Source organism: Aulostomus chinensis, chromosome 15 (genome assembly GCF_037954235.1).
Source record: "Aulostomus chinensis isolate RoL2024-O1b breed Wild chromosome 15, RoL_Achi_v1.0, whole genome shotgun sequence".
Lineage (NCBI taxonomy): Eukaryota > Metazoa > Chordata > Actinopteri > Syngnathiformes > Aulostomidae > Aulostomus > Aulostomus chinensis.
The window spans coordinates 8,746,805-8,764,245 of NC_141334.1; the positions used below are offsets into that span (position 1 = coordinate 8,746,805).

General features: G+C 41.0%; 1 protein-coding gene across 1 annotated transcript in view; it reads right to left on the bottom strand.

Moving 5' to 3' along the window:
• nsg2 (neuronal vesicle trafficking associated 2) overlaps positions 1-16,824 on the bottom strand; it is a 41,441-nt gene extending 24,617 nt beyond the window's left edge. Inside the window, exons 1-3 of the mRNA XM_086178972.1 lie at positions 16,480-16,824; positions 15,994-16,162; positions 1,064-1,174 (exon numbers count right to left, since the gene is read on the bottom strand). Coding sequence (XP_086035098.1) covers positions 1,064-1,174; positions 15,994-16,122 — 240 coding nt within the window. The 5' untranslated portion in view covers positions 16,123-16,162; positions 16,480-16,824. The remainder of the gene's footprint in view (positions 1-1,063; positions 1,175-15,993; positions 16,163-16,479) is intronic.
• Positions 16,825-17,441: the final 617 nt, after the last annotated feature.

Genomic DNA, 17,441 nt, shown 5'->3' on the forward strand with positions numbered 1-17,441 from the left:
GTTCGTGCATCTGTTTAGGGCGCCTCCCACTGGATATAGTCCAGAGACGTCCAGCTGGTAAGAGGACTTGTGAAAGACTCAGAACACGTGGGAGGGATTATATATCTTATCTGGTCTGGGAATGCCTTGGGTTCCCCAGGAAGAGCTGGAGAGCTTCGCAGGGGAGTGGGACGTGTGGCTTACCTTACTTGGTCAGCTACCAAATAAAAAGATGGAGAGATGGTAGATTTGATTTGTATCACTCACTTCTGTGAAACCATTTTCACTCTCTCCCCTGTCAGTTGCTCATGTTCAGCTGGACTCTTTCAAGAACTCTTGACAAAGTTGTTTGTCCACCATTGCTTCTATATTCAATGCCACAAGACCATCTAATTGCTTTAGAGAGCAATTGAAGAGCAGGTAGAGCAGTTGTTTACTTAACCTTGGTGAGAGCACACTCACAAACTCAATAGTGTGTTTGTGCGTCCTCCAGACAGATTTCTTGTGCTATCCAATATCTATTTCTACTCTCTGCTTTGAAGAACCTTCATGCTGTGTTACACCTTTCATTCACACACACACGTGCACACCTACACTTTTTCATCTCCACACCCACGCTTGTGCACTTTTTCTCTTCTTTCTCTCTCTCTGTCTCTCTCTCTCTCTCTCTCTCTCTCTCTCTCTCTCTCTGTCAGGGTTGCCATGGAGGGAGGTTTTCTTTGCTACCATGACAACATGACTTCTCTTTGGTCTCCCCTAACAACAACAGAAGAACGAAGCAGACAGTGCCTGGGTGATGTAGATGTTTTTGGAACGGTAACTCTGTGATTCACACACAGACACACAGACACACACACAGACACACACAGACACACGCACACACACACTCCAACCCTTTGCCAGGGAAGCGTGTGTGCTTGTATGAGTGTGTTTGATTATGCATATGTGTAAGCAAAAAGACATTCAGGCCTCACACTGATCTCACTTTGGGTAATTGTCAGATACATATTCTGATAATTAGTACTGATTAAAGCCAGGTTGACAGAAATTACACACACACACAGACACAGACACACGTTCTTACTTTGAGTCTCTCAGACACGCCATCGGTGAAGCTGATGGTGAACTCCTCCACCTTTGGAACCTTCAGCCTCTTTTTCTCAGTTTGGTACTCTGTGCGAGTTTTCACCACCACCTGAAAGAGAGAGAGAAAGAGACAGAGACAGAGACAGAGACAGAGACAGAGACAGATAGAGACAGGGTTGGTTGAGGTTGAATGAATATACCGAAGCAGGAATGACTGTGTGTTTTTGTCATCAACAGAGTCGCCACAAAGATCTAATAATAAAATTCATTTGCGAGGGTCAATGCACTTCAATGCCAACACATTCAGGTGAGAAGAACCGAAGAAGGCTCCAGGCACATTCAGTGTGTTCAGAGTATTTAAGAAAAGCAAGATCCCAGACACGGCAACTTCAGGGAACATGTGAAAAGTTTAATGTGGATACAGGGTGACCTTCAAATCTACAGTAGTAGACCTAGTAATTTTGTTCCCTAAACTTTTACCAGGACTTGAATTTCAGATTCAGAACTATACATTTTTTCAATACAGATTAAAATCCATTCTTTCAGAACATAAATTTCATTATAAATCTTTGAAAGTTTTCATATTTTCAGCTCAGTTTTTATTACAACTTTATTAATATTACTTTTAGGCAATAATATTGCCAACAATATTACTATTAATATTACTATTAGGCACTTAAACTCGTGACTTTCATGTTTCATCACGATGTTTCTTTCCACTTAAAGCAGATCTACGATATAAAAAATAAACCTCAACATGGAGATTTACTCAGTTGGCTGTGAATGACAAGGCAACCTCCAACTGAGGTAATTTGGTCAGTGCCACAGAAGTATCAGAGTTTTACTTATAGCCGTTAAACTTTAACTTTAATTTAAACTTTATTGCTATATTTCATGCTACTTATCACAGTAATGATAACCGCAAGCGTGGCTGTGAGTGTGAATGGTTGTCTGTCTCTATGTGTTGGCCCTGTGATGGACTGGCGACCTGTCCAGGGGGAACCCCGCCTCTCAGCTGAAGGCTGCTGGGATAGACTCCAGCCCCCCCACCACCCTTAACAGAGTAAGCAGTAGAAATTGGATGGATGGATGGATGGATGGATACCAAATATGCCAGAGAAAAACTAAAATCTCAATTCAAATCTCAAGTCAAATACATTTAATTTCCTGATGATGTGCATGAGAACTGCAGGATGGAAATAAATCTCCTCATATTTGACACCGTGCATGAACCGCTCACCACGTGCTTACTGCCTGCTGTAGAGGAGGTAGAAAACAAACAGCATTAGTTTAGGCATTTCGAGTACTTTTGTGGGTTTCTATTGACATGTGTCAGCGCATTGCTCACAAAAATGTGTTTCAATGATTGATATTCATAGTCAAAAAGGATATGAGCCTGGGCCATGTGGGAGTAACAGGATAGATATGACACTGAAATGACATCAGGAGCTGAGACATCTTTCCTCTGTGTGGATAAGTAAAGATGACATGAAAAAGTAATTTTGAATAGAGAGGCCGAGATGAGAGCACAGCTCAATATCCAGCGGTGTGAGTAGAGGATGGAGAAACAGATGAAAGCAGAGGTTGCTATTGGATACTGAATCTGATGAAAGATGACAGTATACACAGATAACCCTTAATTATATCACACCTACAGCCTGATCAATATATCTATAATATCAGCTGATATTGGCAAATCACATACACACCAGGATCTTGTTTGTTTACAAATCACAATGCAGCATGACATGCTCAGGCTAATTTTGATGTGGTGTTATAGCATGGTTTGTCCAGCAGAGTGCGCTCTGACTATCAGCAAGCAGCCGCGGTCAAGAGATCTAACAATCTCCATCTCTAAAATAATAAACTAGGACAAACATGACAAAGACCAGCATAACACGAGATACACAAAGAAAAACGTAGCCAACTTTGTGTTGAATTATGAAGAAATTTGAAAGAAAAGTTTGGAAATGCAGCAAAAAAAAAAGGACATTTAGGTGTGTTTCCGTCAACTGGTGTGCAGTGAATTATGGTCAAAAGATGTCAGTATTATGTCGTCATGGCCTTCTACAGCCTTCCAACAGCGGAAAACGGAGCGACGTAGTGAAACATGGATATTTTGTGTTCGCTGATATCATGTTGCACGCTATCTGGAGACAAAGAATAAATTGAGGATATGCAAGAAAGTTCAGGCTGCATAAACAACTGGTCAGTTGAACATTTATAATGTTGGAGCTTTTGTGCAACCACTCTTTTTAAAGGAAGGCAAAATCTACCTCAAACATGCAGGTTTTTTTTTTTATAATTGTGTCGTTGACATCATCATTTTCTAATGATGGAAACACAACTGCTGTTACTGTGGTGGAGGGTTCCATGGTAGGTGGCTGTCGGCCATGATGGACGATGGTATTTTTGTCATTCCATAATGTCAGTATTGGCATCAGCCCCAAAACAAGCTAAGCTCTAAGCACAACAGTCATTGAAATCATACTAAAGTGGCTGTGGCATTTATTTCACAGGCTCTTTACAATTTGACTGTCTATCAAACTGAAGTGCATCCAACATCCCAGGAACCATCCTGCAGGAAACACCAGTGTGAGGCATCTGTGAGAGCTCTGCTGTAGGTTCATAAATCCTGGAGGTGAGAATCTCAGACGACCGCCTACCTGGAAGGAAACTACCGTGTTTTGTTTTGGAGGAAAAGGAGCTCAACAGAAAGTGACTAAATAAGTTGATTAGTCGTCATAACTTTGAAGCATGAATGAAGGTTGTGAAACAAGGGTTTTTTGCCCCGAAGAATCAAGTTTGTATATCAACAAGTTTTCTTCAGCAATGACACAGAGAAGCACTACAATACCTGCAGATCTAAGGTACATCGACCAGGGTTGGTCATGGAATTTGGTTACTTTGGGGAATGAGGGGTGGGAAATGTTTGCGATGGCTTCTGGGGAGAGAGGTTCCTTAGTTCTAAAGATAAGTGTGTACACAGGCATTTGCCTTCTTCTCCTTTTCCCTTTTTGTATTTTATGGTCACAATTCACTTGATCACTGGTTGACTTGGTTTATGTCAAGAGTGGCTGAAATGTCAGTGGAGAAAACAAAAGGAAAACTAAGTTAGGTTGGCTGTCACTGTTGAGCTCTGAACGTGTCAAATATTCACTTTACATTTGTACCCACATTTGTACAGTTCACACAAAACTGACCTGCTAACCTGACACCTTTACTAACTCCTCTCCTCTGCTTAAGCCTCACCTCCTCTTTTGTAGCAGGAGGATTTCTTGTTTCTAAAAGTATCCTTACACTGTTTTGTGCATTTGTTGTTCAGTAATTTGGATGAGAATGAAGCAGGAAGAGAGACTAGACGTGAAAATGACAAGGCAGAGATGGATGGTGAGAATAATATCTTTATGTCCTTGTGGCTAATTGCACTGCCTCTGACCGACTCTCTGTCACTTTGAGACAAAGCCAGAGACTCCTGCGCACACAAAGTGGTTCCACTATCTGAATAACAAAGCTGTCAGTTGGCTCTAGAAGGCGCTTATCTAAGAGTTGAATGCCGCAGTAGGTGTGCAGACTACAGTGCATTTGATTGGACCCCTGAGGCTCCGCAGAGTGGTGACCTCCAGTGCAGTAAAGCCTTGCATCAGGCTTGTCATAGACCTAACTAATGTCTCAATTTTGCCTCAACTTTCTCATTCTCCGACTCATTTCGCAACAACCCGCTCAGGGCTTGTAGGTTCAAGCACACCAGCGCTTTATGTTGCTTCATTAGTCTGTCACCCGCGTGCCTGCATCTCCCTCCCTTTGTTTCATATTATTTAATGAAGCGGTCATCAATCAACGCAGCCTCGTTCACACTGCCCTTTAGCTATCAGAGAAACGTACTGAACAAAGAACCATCTGCTCTCAGGTCCAAATATTTATGAGCAATAAAATCTTGTTTAGCACATAAAAAAGTCATATAAATGATGCAGCTATGAACAGTCATAATAGGGAGAAATGTAATTAGAAGTTGTCACTCTACAGAAGCAGTACCTCATCTTTCAACCATGTTTTCTCATGACAGTTTCTTAGATCAAGTAGCCATGTGAGGTTTTTGGGGTTTCTTTAGATTGGTATGTTGCTCTATGGATGGCAGTCAGAGTCACAGGGTCCACAACGATGGTCCAATATTGAAAGGCCTGTTGGGGGAAGGATCATGATCCACTACGAAACGATGCGATACGATACGATATGATACTATACGATACGATACGATAACAACATGATGTCTATGATGACAAAAATTTCACAACTCCAAGATAATCAATTTATTTCCAAATCTAACCTGCATTTTTTTTTTTATCTTGGTACTTTCTGATATCTGTGAAAAGGAAGAAAAATACTCCTTAAAAAGCATTAATAATTCACTCAAACGTTGAGTCAGTTTCACAGAGTGCGACAGCCAAAATGAAACGATGCATAACTAAATGTAGAGTCAAAATTAAAAGACAAAGTAGTGACAGGAAAATCTTTTGCAACAGCTCTTTAAATAGAAATATTATCGGATGCTAATGGATCAACACTGTATCCCAAGACAAAGGATCAGGATATTTCGGTGCTGATATTTTGCAACACCCATAATTGTTGCCAATTTAGAGGAAAAACCGTGGTCATTAATTTACCACGGGTAGTCAAGAAATGAAATTAAAAGGGATGAATTTCAAAGTTTACTCATCTGGGTTTCTTTATGAGTACTCCAGCCAGAGGGAGCAACTAACAAGTACTAGACTTCATCACTTACTGTGACATTTAATATGTCATTAAAACTAACGGACACTTAGACAACACTAACAGGCGGGGAAATTATTTCAGTGCACACAGAAGCACAACCTCTGCTGCCATTTGCTATGAGAATATTTATTCAATTAGTGTATTTATGCAAATGTCTTCACACGGTGACATTTAATATCTCTATGACTGACACACATCGTACTGAGACCAGTAATAGAGTTCTACAATTTATTCCTGTGGGATAAAACAGACTGCAGCGTTGTGATGTGATGCTCCATTCTTTTGAAGACAAGATGATGTGATATATGTTGTTGGTTTGTTTTTTAAATTATAGAGCAAATGAGTGACACATGCACTGCAGTTAGAAACTCAAACTCAGTTACTCTTTATTTCGGTCTCTCCATCTTTCTGTCTGAAATCAGAGTTGTTGTTTTTTTAGATTTGATATTCTCTGTGGAAAAGCTGTCACAACGTGTCTTTCCCATCTTTCTCACTATGTGATTCCTCAGACCTCTTATCACTCTGGATGGTTGTTTCATATTTCATCCCCCAAAGGCTGAGCTGCTTTGGCGTGGTTTCGGTGTAGAAGGCAGCCATAGACATTCTTCTGACACCTTTGCCTCAAGTGATTCCCAGTGATAAAATAGTGAATGAAATCCCAGTCAAACACTGAAGGCATCCATTCTTGAGGGAAATTATGTGGTGCAACATGTGGTCTCTAACAAGATGAAGGTGTGAAATAATCAAACATCATTAATGTTTGATCAAGTCATGTTTGGAAGCTAGCAGAATTCCAATACACAGTAAGACATCCACTTTTTGAAAATAGGAATCATGCCATTAAATTAAACATGGACACATAAAAAAATGGTTCTTATTATAATGCAAACTTAATCTAAACTGTGAATACTTGCAGGTGTCTCCGGAGTGTGTGTCTGTTAGAGTGACTTGACCTTTGCAAATCTTTCGTTTGTCCTTGAGCCCAAGTGAACATTTGTACCCTATTTGAAGAAATCCCATGACGCTTTTCAATTCATATCACCTTCATATGAGAGGACAGTGGCCTCTGACCAGTTCATTTTCAAGTACCAGAGGACATCTGTACCACATGTAAAGAACTATCAGTTTGTGAGATATTGTGTTCATGTGTGGTGACACAGTGACCTTGACTTTTGTGTTTTAACTCCTAGAATCTTTCAGTTCACTATAGAGTCCCACTGGACATTTGTGCCAAATCTAATGAAATGCCTTGAAGCGATTCTTGACATTTGTGTAGTGTGAGGTGTTTGTTTTTTGTCCGTCAAAAACAACGTAGTTAAGTTCGACGCGATGAATCCTTCAGTCCGTGTCGGTATAAACCTTCCTCTTGACGGCCCTTGTGGTGTCCGTGGATTTGCCCTAACTGTCGGCTTGACTTTGTGCTTCTGCTAAAATGACAAGCTGTGAACAGTCTGCAACTGTGTCTCATTCAGTCTACGTGAACGCAACAGCAAGGCAGAGTGAAAGCAGAGCACACACACACACACACACACACACACACACACACACAGTACTACTGTCATGCAACTGTGGGAAATATGGCTGCTATCACAGCCAATCTTACTGTAGAGAATTCATTTTCCAAATATTGACTTTTGTACATCAATAAATCACTTTTCAAGAGAAAATTGTGATGCATCTTTGAAAATTGATTTTTTTCTCCCACCCCTCATGTTTACAAAACACTTGACTGACATTTCTCCCAATCTAACTTCTATTTTTGCCTCGTCGTTTATTAGTTTGAGTAACGAGCTACAGTCCTGCCTGTCATGTTCATCTGAATGATGAGACCAGTGTGTATGAAGACATCGCTGCTGACCTCATTTATACTCCAGTACACTCAAACATAGACATGCCAATCAAACAGTTGGTCATTATACACAAAAATTAAAACCATATATGTTGGGACTCATGTTTTCGTAGACTTGGGTAGAAGTCCAGCACTCTGAGTCCACTTCTAGTGTGGCTCTGTGTTTCCTGCCCTCCTGCTAAATATCCCTCTGGCTTTGTTTTGCCCTCCACTCTCCAGCTAAACGCTTCTCTGTGTTCACGGTCAAATCAGCTGCCAATATTGTGCTGTAACATATCGAGCTTCTTCACTGCAAAATGACACTGATAGCAGCCAGAGGAAATTAACCGAGATAATATCACTCCTGGTAACTCACCGGCTGATAAAGGAAACTTTTATTGATAAAAAAAAACATAAATTATAACCAATATAACTGCCATAAATTAAACAATATAATAATAAGTTGTTCTTAAGTTTTACTATTGATGTGGTCATCTGACATCTGATGGGGATGTAAAATGGACATAACTGCAAACACACGGGGAATAGTTGTTTGTTTGTTTGTTTGAAATAAAAATGTAGTGGTAATAGCCATGGGAATAAAACTAATTATCTGTAATAGTATCGCATCAACTGAAAAAAATTCCACGTCCTGCATCCTTCATTGAAACTGTAAAGCCGTGTGCCTGAAATAGAGAAAGAAAAAGAGATGAAGGACCCTAAAATGTGCTTTAGAGCTGAGAACAGGAGAGCTGCGCTGCAACTCCACGGCGGTTTACATACATAAGATATGTAATTTAACTTTGCGAATATAAAATACTGATTACAGTCTTCCGAATAGGTTTCCACCTTTAACAGAGAAACCATCATGACTGGATTGAATCCTGAAAGCCACGGCGGGTCTCCGAGGATGAGCACCACTGTTCTCTTATCTTCTAGGTGAGTAAAGGCAGTCATTTGCATTCCCCTGGCATCAGAGTTGTAAATCAATCTCTTCATACACAGCCAGAATGAAAATCAGCAGGTTCTCCTGAGTTCTGCGGATACCACTGGTCAAACTGCCACTGCAGAGCTGCTGGATTAGAGCCTCTGGTGCTTGAGGAGGAGGAGGAGAACGTTAAGAGTCTTGTTGCAATCATATTAGTCACTTTGACGAATGTGTGTATTTAACATAGTGGAGTAAAGAACCAACACTGCAATATATCGCAACACTTCCTCTCCTGATACACTCTTGATACACTGTTGGCAGTTGGAATTGGCATTTTAACAAGCTGTTATTGTGTGTGCGCGTCTATTTGTATGTTTGAGTGTATGCGTGCACGTGTGTGTGTGTGTGTGTGTGTGTGTGTGTGTGTGTGTCATAGAAGCATGTTGATTTACATGATTTTTATGTCAGTTGTCAGATTCCACGAAACTGACACAATCATGTGGTGAATAAATACATACATCCTGAGGCTGTTGTTTTGGTTTTGTTTTTTTTACATTTTTGTGGGTATTTTCTCCAGTTGTGCAGATATTACAATGTATTCCACATAAATCATCTTGCAATACTAGCTGAATATTGCAGAATCGCTGAATCATGATCATGGGCTAAAGTATCATATAATATATATTGCAGTACTTTCACTCTAATTTTCTGCTTCCTGGAAAGTAACCAAAGCAAAACACCCTTCATGTGTACCTTAGTAGTAAAGTCATAAAAGCTGAATTCACTCTTCTCCAAACAGTGCAATTAAAACTTTGACTGAATTTGTATTCTTATCCTGCACAGGGGGTTTGACTGAAACTGGGTATAAAAATTGGATTTAATGATTAATATTGTAACATTTACATTGTTAAATTAATAAGTGTATTCAAGTTTTAAACTAGCTGTTGAGAAAGCCCGTCCTTTCATTACACAGCAAACACTGTTAGTGATTAATAGACTCAATCATCGTGCAGCTGTGTGTAATTTCTTTGTGTTTAGTTGGCCTTCACAAGTCAAAGCAACCCGAGCAATCAGCCACTTTAATCTGAAAAGAGTCAATGTGTTATTTATGGTCATTTGTCAAATTAACGCTGTATGATAGTTCATCTACAGGGCCTCATATCCTTATATGAAATAATTTAAGCATCCATTACTGATTTAACGTACATCCTGAGGATTCCTCCTCAAAGGGACTCCACTCTGTTCGGTTAGAAATGTATGCAGCAGTTAAGAATGAATGAAATGTAAAAGCTTCTCCACAGAGACTGAGGTGAGGAGTGGGATGAAGGTATAAAGAGACACGTTGGACAGGAAACAAGTCTTTCACAGTCCTTGAAGCAGCTCTTTGTACTTGAGCCTTGTTCTCAAAGAAACAACAAACGTAAGAAAAAGATCTGTTGCTGGTTCGTCTATTCATGTCTTTCTCTCTCTCTCTCTTTCTCTCTCTCTCTCTTTTTCTCTCCATCCTCTTCTGGATGTCGTTTCAAACTACTGGCAATCCAATCAAGATATTGGTGACCCGACGGAGGCTGTGATGCGTCCCGGCCCAGATGGAATCAAATCTAATACCTCTCTAATGCCCCGTCCTCCATAGAGGCCAAAGCAGTATTGTTATCTTCCTACAAGTATAAACTTTACTGCAAACCCCACTATCACGTCACCCCTGCAAATATCCCTGGGTAACCCTGTAGTCATCAGGCAGGATCAGGGTGAAAACAGCTGGGGTCATATTGGTAAAGCTTTACCGAACTGCACTGCGGATCTGGGGTACTATTCAGGTCACATGACCCAATAAAGCTCCCTTTAGCTTTAAAAAGGATAGAAACTGGTCTCAGATCAGATCCTGAAAGCCTGATTAAAGCTGATAAACTGATGGGGAGGGGCAGGGAGGGAACACAACATTAAGTTACAGTTAGAAAGATTTTCATTACAAAGATATTATTGGTATGGAAACAAATCCAGATAAGGGGGGGGGGGGGAAGGGGGGGCATGTTAAAAAGTTGAAGTAGAGATGAGTGTTGTCATACACACCTACAATCTGGGCTGAATTATTGTGGACGTGTGCAGAACAAACCAATGTGTCAGTTATCGTCACAGCTCACTCTGGTCTGTTGTCTAATTACGGATTTCTTTATTTCTCTTGGCCTCTGGTGCGTTCACGCATCGCTTGCCAGAAAGACAAATTCTTACACTTACAGCTGGAGACAAAATTAGATTAAGCAGCACTTTGACCTTTATGACTCCCACACTGTCTCGTGGAAAAGCAAAAGAACCCATCTGCATTTGCAGGAGCAGATTTTGCTGTATGTGATTAATGCTGGCACGTATAGACGACTTTAAGCAGCTTAGGCGGCAGCTGAACTAACATTTTTTTTTTCAGTCCTGCGTGCAGACTTCAAAATGTGCATTAGCTGTGAGCCGGTGTATCAAAATGCAAGAAGCAACAGTAATCTGTGAGCCCACTCCTCTCCTAAAGTTCATAGATCTTCAACAGTGCAGCAAGTATTTAGCTTTGACCCCCTCTCCTTTCAAATGTCAACAACAATGATTCACTGGTAAATCACAAGAGGTCATGCTACACCTGCGTTATTCTCTCTGTCAGGAGATCAAGTATATATATAGTGTGTGTGTGTGTGTGTGTGTGTGTGTGTGTGTGTGTGTGTGTGTGTGTGTGTGTGTGTGTGTGTACAACACAAAGGCAGCCACAATGTAGCAGCACTTCCCAGCCTCGCGATTTCATCAGTATAAAATGACTGACAGCTCTCTGAATGTCATGTCATGAACTGACGACTGCTGACAGAAATGACTTGTCACTCACAAACGTGCACACACACACGTGCACACACACACACACACACACACACACACACACACACACAAAAGCGTATTTTACAAACACACACTCAGGGTGTATGTGCAAAGGCAGCTAACACCAGGTGATGTCTGAGCTCCCATGAAAGCAGTAGATTCACGTATCTGCAGGGCTGGTACATTATACCAACCATTAATGAGGCATTTTCAATGTCATAAGTGTTACTTAAGTTGATGAGATGAACCGTTACCAAGGTTCAATCCTGCGATCCATCCATCCATCCATCCATCCATCCATCCATTTTCTATACTGCTTATCTGTTAAGGGTCACAGGGGGGGTTTGAGCCTATCCCAGCTGACATTGGGCGAGAGGCGGGGTTCACCCTGGACAGGTCACCAGTCCGCCACAGGTCCATCAGGAGCAATTAGGAGTTCAGTATCTTGCTCAAGGATACTTTGACATGTTCACTGGGAAGTGAGACTCAAACTAGGGACCCCTCGGTTGCTTAGACAGCCACTCAACCTCCAAATCATGCCGCCCCCAATCTTGTGATGCTAATTTCTAATTAACTATTGATTTGCTACCTTCAAATAGGACTTGGAGCTTTTAACTTAATTCCGTTTACAAGGTTGTTAATACCATCAGCGAGGGGTGTTTGAATGGCGAACACGGTAAACTAAAAGACCGCACATGTTCTGTATGGCGTTGGGTAAATACACTAAAGTACCACTGGGCACCAAGCAGTCAGTATTTTTAGTGCGTAACTTAAATAACTGACATGGAAAAGCCAATTCTCCATATTTGCTGCGACTGCTGCCGGCTCATTCTTAAGCTTTAAGACTTTAGCTTCGGTGTCTGACCACATGGTTGAGGCTATTGATGTGCTGCAGAGTCAACTTTGCATTTCACATCACAAAAAATACAGAGAGACATCAACATCAAGATTTAAATGTGTAACCACACTTTCAGCTAACCATTAACCTGACTGCGTGTTGGGCTTGAACATGTTGCAAGGATGATGTCACGTGGTGTCGCTCTTTTTCTCTTATAGTTAAAGAACCTAAAAACAAGTGAAAGCTAATGGAACACTACATTGCAACGTCTGCGCAGAGGATTCACTGCCACTTTGGACGAAAAACATATTACACAAATGAGAAATTGTGCAGAAACCCATCAAGGAACTTATCGATGCCATTTTTGACTCCAACCTTTTCTTCTAGGTCATCTTGCCTCTTTACCCTCATGGGCTTCTACACTGACTGTGTCTCTTTATTTCTCTGAGGAAAGTAATGCTTCCCAGTCTTAAAATTTCCACAGGGCACTGCACTCAAAGTTCAAATTATTTCAGCTTTGACCTCAGTTGCAGGCGACCTTTCAAAGTGCAATCAATGACATGACAGCAGGGAATGAATGATGAAAAGAAACTATTGTGAGTTTCAGGGTTACCTGCATGCTACAATACTGTTTATGTGAGCATCTTTGTTTGATGGCGTATCCCTCCACTTTGCCTCTGCACTAGGATGCTCTGCACCTGACCTTATCATACGAGCTCATGTGAATAGGTACTCCAAAGTTCCGATTTGATTCAGCCAGTACCCTTAGAAGTCACCCAGCCCTCCAGTATGTAGGCTATCTATTATTTGTCTCCTCTGTTTAAGTGTTACGTATCTGAAGAAAAATGACCAAAAAAAAGCACAACTATTGACACAAGATTATCACTAAGCAGCTTCTGAACAGTAACAGTGCCCAGCCACTTCTGGGTCGGCATATTTCAGGCTATTGTTGCAATAATATCACGGTCATGTCAGGCACTTTTGGGTTGTTTCAACCTACTGGATCAAATTTTTGCAATTCTTGGGCTACTGTGTGTGTTAGACCACGAAATGAGCAGTGCAGTCTTTCTCTCTTTCTCACTCTGATGGAAAGAGCATCCGTCTATTATTAATTTATCTCCACTGCTAATGTTAGTTATTTTAGAAACACCCACAAGGCTCAGATATAAAAGTTGAACCCAGCACACTCCTTTAAAACACGCCTTCCTACGTGTGTGTGTGTGTGTGTGTGTGTGTGTGTGTGTGTGCGCGCGCATACGTGCATGTTTGAGTGCAGTGAATGACAAGCCTCCCCAGTTAACCGGTATATGAAATAGAAAGAGATTACGCTTCCCTCAGCAGAATACACAATGAAGGCACGGCGGGCTGCACTGCTTCGGTCTGCAGCGCTGCAACTCAACAGACGTGGTAGAATACTTTCTGACTTCCCTGTGACCCCTCACATTCAAAGAGAATCCAACATATGAGAAATGTGACACTTGCTCTTAGAAAGTAAGAAAGATTGTGATTTTTTTTTTTTTTTTTTTTTTACAGCTAGCAGGTAACTTTGGTTCTTTGTTGAAAAAATAAAGCCTTTTGCAGTTTACTGTATTCTAAGGGAACCTTTGTTTTCCCAGAGATCACGTCAAACTGTGTTATTTAAGGGGGGAACAATCCAACCGTCCAAAATGTGGAAATGCAATCTGTTGTTCAAACTAGTCCTAGAAAATATATGGCATTTTTTTAATCAAAATTGCAGCATAGCTTAGCACAATACTGATACGGCAGAAGGTGCAATATATTCTAAAGGCCAAACGTGTGTCCAAATACTGTCCTAAATCAATTAATTAATCAAGAACTATTGTGGTACTGAAGAGATTTCCCAGCATGCAAATAGCCTCCTACCGACAACTTTGCTTGGTACATTCCCCTGCAACAATTACACAACTATCATAACACAATCATGACAAATCAGTTAAATAATATGGATCACAAGGAAAAAGCACCTGAATTGACTGCTATTTGATATTTTTTTCAAAGTCCTTCAACCCTAGTTACTAACGAGATGTGACACATATCCTGCAGCTGACATTTACCTTACTATTACAAAGTGGAACATTCCAGTATCAGTAGATCAGCCCAAATAGCTCTATTTATTTATTTTGCAATTATTCCTTGGATGTGGTTATCACTTGTGACAAAGATAAGTAATGGAGGCAGGATCTCCAGACTGAAATGACCTTAAGCGTCTGTATCCACAATTGTGTTCATTTAAGATATACCCAGACACTGATCTGTCAATAATCAACGGTTATCCACCAACATTACTGGCCAAACCAATGCACCAGCTCCAATTTGCATTTAAAGCCCAAAATGTAGTGACACGAAGCTCTTGAAAACAGGAAACAATTTATCCAGCCGACAGTCCAAAACTCAAAATATCAGTGACTTTCTTGCTGAAAGTTCTATGAGAACTACGATGTCACTGCAGTGCTTACGTGGTCACAATCTGAAGCTGCAGCAAACAAGCTGTTAGCTTAGCTTAGCATAAAGACAGGAAATGGGGGAACAGAATCAGGCACACATCATATATCTTATTGGTTTCATTTATAGGATGGATGCATTCGTCTATTTGTGTGTTTTCTCTGTGTGTTGTCGTGTACAGGACTGTTTCTTCGCCAGGACCAATGATGGTGCTGGAAGGCAGACTGTAGGTGAGTGAGGTTAACTGCTTCGACCTGTTTCCAATCTATAATCAGCAACTGATCAGTTGCATTGATCGCCTTCTATTTAGCATCAGCATGATCTGCAAGAAAGCAAATACCTGCTGTTTCTCAACTCTCAAACTATCCCTTTAAATCTTCTATTCCTTTAAACCAGCTGACGTAAATCACAATAACATCTCTTGAGCTTGTTTTTCTGGTGAGCCACGAATTAATAAATCAATTCACTGACTGCTTGTGCCTCTTTTTGAAGGATGATATCACCATCTAAGATGCAATGTTTTCCAGGAAAGGATCAATCATTGAGACCAACTAATGAAACAACAGGAAGTGCTGCCTCCTGATGAGGTGTAGTTTATTGTGAAAGTGAGGAAGGCCAGATTTCCCTATAGAACCGAAGAGGCTTTTTATATCTGTCAGGTTGAAACCTTGGTTCATATAATGATGTTATTCTCATGAGAAGTGGTACGGTGTTCAATCTTGTTATTCCAGCCTGGAGTTCTACTTTAAAGAAGTACAATTAATTAATTTAAAAATATAAATCATCACCCTGCCAAACACTGTCAAACACATAAGAAAGCTTTTATGACATCACATCAGCTCATCTTTTGTCTAATTCCATTAATTCTCATAATGTGCAATCAGTGAAGCTCTCTGTCCCGAGCCCAAATGACACACCAATCGGTTCTCCACGTTGAACTGCCACCATGGTAACTGGATTAACGTGCAGCGGCGCAGTTACTATGGGATGTCGAGATGATAAATGACAGTCTGTCTGGCACCAAATCTCCCTCCTAATCTCAGCTGGAAAACAAAGGACACGGCTGGGAGACAGCTGAGATGAATGATTGTGTGAATGAATGAAAGAGCATGTGTATGTGTGTGTGTGAGACAGGAACAGAGAGAGAGAGAGAGAGGAAGTGTGTGTGTTTAAGGACGACGTAGGTCAACAACACTGAGTTCAAACACAGAGTGAGCTTTAGAACAACAGATTTTGGCGGCTGTCTCTCACCTTGTCAGGCGCTTGGCTCTGGAGGCTGCCAACATCCAGGGGAGTGATGAGGGGAACATTCTGAAAGCCGTCCTCCACGCTCACCGCTTTGGCCCCTTTGTCTTGAAGATTACTCCCCAATTTCACCATCTTTCACTTAAATATCCGCTTATTTCCCTGTAGATTGCTCCTGGATAGAAGAAGGATGCTTTTATCACTCAGCCTTCAAAACCAGGCAGATAAAAGTGCTCGTCTATATAATAAAGAAGATTTTAAAGGTGAATAAGTATCTATCCTTACAAGTTTGAAGCTTCAAAGACAGAAGAAATATTAAGTAAAGATCAGGACTGGTGAGAGAAATTACATTCAAATCACGCCACGGACTGCAGAAGCAAAATAGTCAACTAACACTGTTTACAACATCTCATATATTTACAGGATTAAATTCAGAAAGAACTACCTCCGCCAGTCTTGAATTAGAGATTAAAATGCATCCAAGACACTTACAGCTGGCCGTGCTTGTCCGTGCTGCGGCAGTGCTGGAGTGGACAGAGGCAGGAGGAGCAGGATGAGGAGCAGCAGGATGGGGAGCAGGTGAGGCTGGAGGCTGCGCGCCGCAGTTACTGAAGCTGATGTTGCGGGAAAAGCGACGCTGCACCGCCAGAGACCAAGTGGATGTCTGGCGGCAGGTTCTCCTACCAGCAGGCAGCCCAACCCCCTAATCCAAACACAACCTCTCCTTCCTCAGCGTGCAGCAACACCACCCAGCCGTTGGAGCTTTTTTTTTTCTTCTTTTTTTTTTTCTTCTCCTTTCGGGAGTCTGGTTTGTTTGGCCAAAAGGGGAAGCTGAATTAATGTTGCCTTCGGGGGCTCCCCGACAAGTGAGAGCTGGGAGGGTGGAAGCTTTTATATTAAAACACACTTACAGTAAAAATTACATAAATAGAAATGTTGTAAAAATGTGAACCCTGCTGTAGACCGCGATCGCTGGGTTCTGTTTATTTCATAATGTGAAATAATGTATAAGAATGATGAATATGTCAGGGTAACAGCTGTACTGTACACAAAAGAAAAGCGGCAGCTCAAATTGAATCTGAACTGAAAGAGAAATACAGGCAACAACAGTCGAAAAAACCAAACCTGAATGTTTTATATTTACACTAAATCATTTCTTCCAGCTGCTATTATCAATTAGAAACAGATTTTGCCTTTTAATCGCGACATGTACATAATTTCTCAATCAGTAACTGTCAATTTTTTTGAATTTCTCTGTTTTCAAACAGAGGAACAACTAATAATTTACAGATTTCCTACAACCACGAAGGCAACATCAACCATGTGGCAGATGTTGGTTAGTTTTATCTAACAGCACCATCTGGTGGTCAAAAATGTGCTACACAGCCAAACCTGAGCGACTTCTATGGTTATTATCTTTTAAACAGGTCAAAGAAATCACCAGCGTACAGGAA